The sequence below is a fragment of the Oncorhynchus clarkii genome, chromosome 32, assembly GCF_045791955.1.
Source record: "Oncorhynchus clarkii lewisi isolate Uvic-CL-2024 chromosome 32, UVic_Ocla_1.0, whole genome shotgun sequence".
NCBI classification, from domain to species: domain Eukaryota; kingdom Metazoa; phylum Chordata; class Actinopteri; order Salmoniformes; family Salmonidae; genus Oncorhynchus; species Oncorhynchus clarkii.
The window spans coordinates 28,197,167-28,205,876 of NC_092178.1; the positions used below are offsets into that span (position 1 = coordinate 28,197,167).

At 41.2% G+C, this 8,710-nt stretch overlaps 1 protein-coding gene across 1 annotated transcript in view; it reads right to left on the reverse strand.

The window, feature by feature from the left end:
• Positions 1–2,160: 2,160 nt before the first annotated feature.
• The window catches only part of LOC139391849 (metaxin 1b), a 30,955-nt gene continuing 24,405 nt past the window's right edge, over positions 2,161–8,710 (reverse strand). The window contains exons 5-8 of the mRNA XM_071139442.1: positions 4,254–4,436; positions 3,464–3,540; positions 3,196–3,353; positions 2,161–2,839 (exon numbers count right to left, since the gene is read on the reverse strand). Of these exons, the coding sequence (XP_070995543.1) occupies positions 2,616–2,839; positions 3,196–3,353; positions 3,464–3,540; positions 4,254–4,436 (642 nt within the window). The 3' untranslated portion in view covers positions 2,161–2,615. The remainder of the gene's footprint in view (positions 2,840–3,195; positions 3,354–3,463; positions 3,541–4,253; positions 4,437–8,710) is intronic.

An 8,710-nucleotide genomic window follows, 5' to 3' on the forward strand; every position in this document is an offset into this window, starting at 1 on the left:
GGCACGCTGACCAGCGCGGGTGGAGTTGTCAAGGAGTTTAGGCTCGCACAGCCAGGCAGGTCAGCGGGTCTCGCTCGTGATCCGCGCAGCTTGGGGTGTGCTGCACCGAACACTTTCCCCATCTCCCAAATGAGAAACATGAGCTGGTCTGCGAGCTACTACAGACAGTGAACAGGGCAATGGCCTCTGTGCGCTCCCTGTCTCCAATTTGCATACTGATAATCTGAAAAGTATTCAAACGAAATGAAAACAAATATCACTTCTTACTGTACATTAATTGCAATCACACAATTAATGTTTAATTATGGTGCAATGATTCCGTTTCATTTGTGTGCATACATACGATTTGCTTAAGAGCTGGTAAATACGGGATATTCATTTAACAATAGCACAATTTTTATAAAAAAGCATCCCACAGGATCTAATTGACAATCCTACTAGACCAGGTCCAAACTACCAAACTTTACCCGTGACAACATTTGGAATGGCCTGCCAGAAGCTTTGAGAATGTGAATTTATGTATTTATGAAAACTTGTTTTTTGGTTCAAAAAGATTATGAGATTATGTCATGGCTCTGGGATTTTGCCTTCAAGTTATAGTCTTCTTTTCTGAAATAATGTGGTTGTAGATTGATTACTGAGACTGTTTAAACTAACGTACAATTAGTGTGATTTCATCCATATGTTGTGTCTCATTGGTAATGTTTTGGCCTACAATGTACACAATGACAACACACAGGTCAAATGATGAATGTGGAGACAAAACATATGGTGAAAATAATATCTCCCTCCTTCTAGTAGTTGCCTGAAGTGTAGCTCATAGAACACACAAACAATGTCAGTTGGAGCCATTTTTCAGCATATTATTGAGTGTACTGTATCTATTTCACTGTTTATATGCTTCAGTTCAACCTCTCAGTTCAACCTCAGCGTAAGAACCAGGGCGTGTTTAGGAGGGCGGCAGGGTAGCCTAGTGGTTACAAAGGTTGCAAGTTCAAATCCCCGAGCTGACAAGGTACAAATCTGTCGTTCTGCCCCTGAACAGGCAGTTAACAGACTGTTTGTTCCTAGGCCGTCATTGAAAATAAGAATTTGTTCTTAACTGACTTGCCCAGTTAAATAAAGATAAAAAAATAGACATAACATTCAGATAGGTATATATTGTCTCCACAAAGCATTTCTAACAAAAACGCAACATGCAACAATTTCAAATATTTTACAGAGGAGGAAGAGGAAATCAGTCAATTCAAATGAATTCACTAGGACCTAAATCTATAGATTTCACATGACTGGGAATACAGATATAATATGTTGGTCACAGATACCTTTAAAAAAAATGGTCCTAAAGGATCTCATCAATGTATTTCTGTGCATTCAAATTGCCATTGAGAAAATGCAATTGTGTTCGTTGTCCATAGCTTATCCTGCCCATACCATAACCCCACTGCCACCATGGGGTACCTGGTACATAACGTTGACATCAGCAAACCGCTCGCCCACACAACGTCATACTATCTGCCCAGTACAGTTGAAACTGGGATTCATTTGTGAAGAGCCCACTTCTCCATAGACCATCAAAGGTGAGCATTTGCCTGCTGAAGTCGGTTTCGACACTGGACTGCAGTCAGATGAGAACAACGAGCACACAGATGAGCTTCCCAGTTTGTGCAGAAATTTTTCGGTTTTGCAAACCCACAGTTTCATCAGCGGTCTGTAATGAAGCCCTTTTGTGGGGAAAAACAAAATTCTGATTGGCTGGGCTATGCCCTCCCAGGCCCACCCATGGTTGTGCCCCTTCCCAGCCATTTAAAATCCATAGATTAGGGGATAATCCATTTATTTCAATTGACTCATTTCCTTAAATGAACTGTAACTCAGTAAAATCTTAGAAATTGTTTCATGTTGCGTTTATATTTTTGTTCAGTGTATAAATGTTTTTTTTTCTTCTGTTGTGACAGAAACCTTCTCTGTGTTAAACTAAAGTCTGTCTCCTTCCCCTTCTTGGAAAGATCAAGCAATTTAAATAACTTCCAGTTAATATATCTGCTGTACTGTATAATTCTGTCTATGTTTTCGATTGTGATTTTAGGGGTAGGGTAACATATTTGAAGCTTGGAGAAACTGGAATGTTGGCAAACATACAACAAACACCTTGTGACAGATGGTTCAGCATTTTTACTTTTAATGACCTGAAATCAAGTCAAAATTCTGTTTGTGTAAGTGAAACCTGACAAAACATTTCAGAAAGTGGCTCAACCCTCATAACCTCTACCTGAAAGAAAGAAACCTGAAAAAAGAAAAGGCATACCATTCTTGAATTAAATTAAAGTGTTCTTGAAGATTCTGAGACAAGAAAAGGTATGCCTTCCTGGGATGTCGAGAAAACAAAAATCAAGCACCAAAAACAGAGACTGCATAACTAGGCATGTTTGTGGAAGCCTAGAAGTGGTCTGAACTGACAGAGGATTATCGTGCAATGTGGGAGATTGAGATGTTTGAGGAACGTAATTCCTGTCCATCTATTCTCCGTCAATATGCACAGAATAAGTCAGAGAACGTCCATTTTCCCCTCACAACACCTCCTTCTACCTGGTCCTACACCGAGACAGTACTGCTCATTCCTCTTCCTCTTCCTCGCCTCCCTCTTCGATGTGGCGGGGTCCCACTAGCGCTGCCTGCGGTCGGATGTGCTGGATGCTGACGATCCCCATCAAAATGGCGTAGCCCAGCATCGAGCCCATGGCGAACAGGACCGACAGGATTTGCTTGCGTCGTTTATGGGGCTCGCTGTCAAAGTCACTACTGTCCGAATGAACTGACACCTTGCGAATGGGTGGCTCTAAAACAGAGAAGAAAAAACAGGATGAGAGTCCAAGAGCAGAAAGCATGAAGTCTCTGCACACAGTGGATCTAACATTTTAACAATAGATTCTCAATACAGTTAGAGTTTTCAGTGTTTTGGAATTGAGTATCAGACTGCTAGACAAGGCACTCCAGATCAGCTGGTTCTCAAGTATCCCAAACAGTACTTTTTTTGTTGTAGCCACGGACAAGCACACCTGAATCAACCAGTCAACCAATCATCCACTTGACTATTTGAAATCAGGTGTGTTCGTCCTGTGCTACAACAAATGTGTACGGTTGGGGGTACTGCTCGAGGACCGGAGATGAAAAATAATACTCCAGGGAACTTGCCTCCGCCCTCTGAGGGGAAATAGAGGATGAGGATGTTGGTGCAGTAATGCCGCAGGTTGTCCAGGGAGTTGAGGTGTTGCTGGAGTTTCCCATTGGGCAGCTTCACCTTCAGCAGGGGGGCTAGGTGACCAAACACATAGGCATCCAAAGAGGATGGGCTGTGGAGACAATCCACAAATGACAGTATACACACACTCATATGAAAGACAGTGGGGCAAACGTGTTATACATGCAATTTTTTTGCAGTTTGCACACAGCAGCCACTTACGAATCCCCGAAGAAGAACTTGTGTGAGCCCAGCCGTTGAGAGAGCAGGGTCATGCACTCTAGCGCATCATGATAGAGCTGTGGAGAAGATGAAAAGCCCCCAGACAACCATCAGCATGGACACACAGAGGCATTCACAGCCTGATCAGCTGTATCTGCATTCATGAAAAAGGTAGTCAGCGAGCAAGTGCCCATGGGGCTTATTTACGAACCATCCTTCAACGAAGCCAGAACATTGTTGTGTATACAGTTAAACCAGAGATGGGCAACTCTACCAAGGACCAGATTTGCCCATCCAGAGTTAGAGTCAATTAAATATAGCATAAAAAAACAATACCCCCTTTACCATGGAGATAAACCGCCTGACCCAATTACCATGTGTTGTGAAAACACAGACTGTTTTGGCTTTTTGGGATTACTATGAACTACCCTCTCCATGTCAGTGTACCAAAGAGCCAATTCAAGGGCCTCTCTCTAGTAATAGCTAGCTGCCATTTTAATGATAATAGTCCTTCCATAGACTTGACCGTATAACCCCTAATTTATGCCCTGCGGTGATACTCGTTTTTCACCTCCTTCTCAAGACCCTCTTTCATCACTCCCCTCCATCTCTTCATTCTCACCGTCTGAATAAACTCTTTGTTCCTCTCTTCTGCATCACCCTCTTCTTCACCTTCTATCTCATCCCTCCACCTGCTACCTGCCCATTTGCAGAATCCCATTGTGTCAATTCACACGCTCTTATCTTCTTCCATAATATGTCTTTCTCACATTCAACCATTCCTCCTCACCTCCTTCTCCAGCTGCTCCCCAGGCTCCAGTGTGGGGTCTCCCCTCACCAGCCTCAGCCTTTCCAGTTGCTGGTTGTGAATGCGGTTGGGTAGCAGGAAGTTGAGTGGGAAGGGGATGTTCTCGGCGTACCAGCGCCGTGTCACGTCCACATAGTTTTTTGAGTCCACCCACTGTGTGTAGATCTGAGGAGGGAGATGGAGAGAGACAGAGAAAGGCAGGGACAGACACATACAGTGCCTTCAGAAAGTATTCATACCCCTGGACTTTTTTTTTTTATAGCCTGAATTTAAAATTGAGATTTTTTGTTACTGGCCTACACACAATAGCCCATAATGTCAAAGTGAAATCAGTTTAAAAAACAACAAAATTTTAACAAATTAATTAACAATGAAAAGCTGAAACGTCTCGAGTCAATAAGTATTCAACCCCTTTGTTACGGCAAGCCTAAATAAGTTCAGGAGTAAACAAGTGCTTAACAAGTCACATAATAAGTTGCATGGAGTCACTATGTGCAATAATAGTGTTTAACATGATTTGTGAATGACTACCTCATCTCTGTACCCCACACATATAATTATCATCCCTCTGTTGAGCAGTGAATTTCAAACACAGATTCAACCACAAAGACCAGGAAGGTTTTCCAATGCCTCACAAAGAAGGGCACCTATTGGTAGATGGGTACAAATAAAAAAAGCAAACATTGAATATCCCTTTGAGCAAGGTGAAGTTATTTATTACAGTTTGGATGGTGTATCAATACACCCAGTCACTACAAAGATACAGGCGTCCTTCCTACCAGTTTAATGGCTGTGACATTGTAGTTACTCCACAATACTAACCTAATTGATTGAGTGAAAAGGAGGAAGCATGTACAGAAAACAAATATCTCAAAACATGCATCCTGTTTCCAACAAGGCACTAAAGTAATACTGCAAAAAAATGTGGCAAAGCACAAAGTGTTATGTTTGGGGCAAATCCAATAAAACACATTGCTGATGACCACTTTCCATATTTTCAAGCATAGTGGTGGCTGGATCATGTTATGGTTATGCTTGTAATCGTTAAGGACCGGGGAGTTTTTCAGGATAAAAAAAATAAATGGAATGGAGCTAAGCACAGGCAAAATCCTTAAGTAAAACCTGGTTAAGTCTGCTTTCCACCAGACACTCAGAGATGAGCTCACCTTTCAGCAGTACAATAACCTAAAACACAAGGCCTAAACTACACTGGAGTTGCTTACCAAGAAGACAGTGAATGTTCCCAAGTGGTCGAGTTACAGTTTTGACTTAAATCTTAAGACTTGAAAATGGTTGTCTAGCAATGAACAACAACCAATTTGATAGAACTTAAAGAATTTAGAATATAATAAAAATGGGCAAATGTTGTACAACTCAGGTGTTCAAAGCTCTTAGAGACTTACAGCTTTAATCACTGCCAAAAGGTGTATCACTGACAAAGGTGTAACAAGTATTGACTCAGGAGTGTGAATATTTATGTAAAAGGAGACACACTATATATACAAAAGTATGTGGACATACATACCCTTTAAAGTAATGGATTTGGTTATTTCAGCCACACCTGTTGCTGACAGGTGTATAAAATTGAGCACACCGCCATGCAATCTCCATAGACAAACATAGGCAGTAGAATGGCCTTACTAAAGATCTAAAGATGTCATAGGATGCCACCTTTCCAACAAGTCAGTTGGTCAAATTTCTTCCCTGCTAGAGCTCCCCGGTCAACTATCAGTGCTGTAATTGTGAAGTGGAAACATCTAAGAGCATCAACAGCTCAGCCATGAAGTGATAGGCCACACAAGCTCACAGAATGAGCGAGTAAAACTTGTCTATCCTTGGTTGAAACTAGAGGTCGACCGATTAATTGGAATGGCCGATTAATTAGGGCCGATTTCAAGTTTTCATAACAATCGGAAATTGGTATTTTTGGACACCGATTTAAAAAAATGTTTTTTTACAACTTTATTTAACGAGGCAAGTCAGTTAAGAACTTATTTTCAATGACAGCCTAGGAACGGTGGGTTAACTGCCTTGTTCAGGGGCAGAAAGACAGATTTTTACCTTGTCAGCTCAGGGATTCAGTCTTGCAACCTTATGGTTAACTAGTCCAACGCTCTAATGAGGAGCCTGCCTGTTACGCAAATGCAGTAAGAAGCCAAGGTAAGTTGCTAGCTAGCATTAAACTTATCTTATAAAAAAACCATCAATCAATCATAATCATTAGTTAACTAAACATGGTTGATGATATTACTAGTTTATCTAGCGTGTCCTGCGTTGCATATAATCGATGCGGTGCGCATTCGCGAAAAAGGACTGTCGTTGTCCAACATGTACCTAACCATAACATCAATGCCTTTCTTAAAATCAATACACAGAAGTATATATTTTTAAACCTGCATATTTAGCTAAAAGAAAGGTTAGCAGGCAATATTAACCAGGTGAAATTGTGTCACTTCTCTTGTGTTCATTGCACGCAGAGTCAGGGTATATGCAACAGTTTGGGTCGCCTGGCTCATTGCGAACTAATTTGCCAGAATTTTACGTAATTATGACATAACATTGAAGGTTGTGCAATGTAACAGGAATATTTAGACTGATGGATGCCACCCGTTAGATAAAATACGGAACGGTTCCGCATTTCACTGAAATAATAAACGTTTTGTTTTCGAAATTATAGTTTCCGGATTCGACCATATTAATGACCAAAGGCTCGTATTTCTGTGTGTTATTATATTATAATTATGTCTATGATTTGATATTTGATAGAGCAGTCTGACTGAGCGATGGTAGGCAGCAGCAGGCTCGTAAGCGTTCATTCAAACAGCACTTTCGTGCGTTTTGCCAGCAGCTCTTCGCTGTGCTTCAAGCATTGCTCTGTTTATGACTTCAAGCCTATCAACTCCCGAGATGAGGGTGGTGTAACCGATGTGAAATGGCTAGCATGGCTAGCTAGTTAGCGGAGTGCGTGCTAATAGCGTTTCAATCGTCACTCGCGCTGAGACTTGGGAGTGGTTGTTCCCCTTGCTCTGCATGGGTAACGCTGCTTCGAGGGTGGCTGTTGTCGATGTGTTCCTGGTTCGAGAACAGCTAAGAGCGAGGAGAGGGATGGAAGCTATACTGTTACACTGGCAATACTAAAGTGCCTATAAGAACATCCAATAGTCAAAAGGTATATGAAATACAAATCGTAGAGGGAGAAATAGTCCTATAATTCCTATAATAACTACAACCTAAAACCTCTTACCTTGGAATATTAAAGTATCATGTTAAAAGGAACCACCAGCTTTCATATGTTCTCATGTTCTGAGCAAGGAACTTAAACGTTAGCTTTCTTACATAGCACATATTGCACTTTTACTTTCAACACTTTGTTTTTGCATTATTTAAACCAAATTGAACATGTTTCATTATTTATTTGAGGCTAAATTGATTTTATTTATGTATTATATTTTGCACTTTTACTTTCAACACTTTGTTTTTGCATTATTTAAACCAAATTGAACATGTTTCATTATTTATTTGAGGCTAAATTGATTTTATTTACGTTAAAATAAGTGTTCATTCAGTATTGTTGTAATTGTCATTATTACAAATACATTTTTTTTTATTTTTTTTTTTAAATCAGCCGATTAATAGGTATCGGCTTTTTTTGGTCCTCCAATAAATGGTAACGGCGTTGAAAAATCATAATCGGTCGACCTCTAGTTGAAATACTCTCTACCGAGTTCGAAACTGCCTCTGGAAGCAACATCAGTACAATAACTATTGGTTGGAAGTGGTTGAAATGGGTTTCCATGGCTGAACAGACACACACAAGCCTAAGATCACCATGTGCAATGCCAAGCGCCGGCTGGAGTGGTGTAAAGCTCTCTGCCATTGGACTCTGGAGCAGTGGAAACACGTTCTCTGGAGTGATGAATAACACTTCACCATCTGGCAGTCCGACGGTCGAATCTGGGTTTAACGGATGCCAGGATGCCATTACCTGCCCGATTGCATAGTGCCAACTGTAAAGTTTGGTGGATGAGGAATAATGGTCTGTTGTTTTTCATGGTTTGTGCTAGGCCCCTGAAGACCAGTGAAGGGAAATCTTAAAGCTACAGCATACAATGACATTCTAGACGATTCTGTGATGTGGCAACAGTTAAGGGAAGGCCCTGTGCACAAAGCCAAGTCCATGCAGAAATGGTTTGTCAAACATATTTGGGATTAATTGGAACGCCAACTGCGTGCCAGGCCTAATCGCACAACATCAGTGCCCGACCTCACTAATGCTTGTGGCTGAATGGATGCAAGTCCCTGCAGCAATGTTCCAACATCTAGTGGAAAACCTTCCCAGAAGAGTGGAGGGTGTTATAGCAGCAAAAAGGGGCACCTACTCCATATTAATGTCCATGATTTTCAAATGAGGATGTTCAATAAGCAGGTGTCCACATACT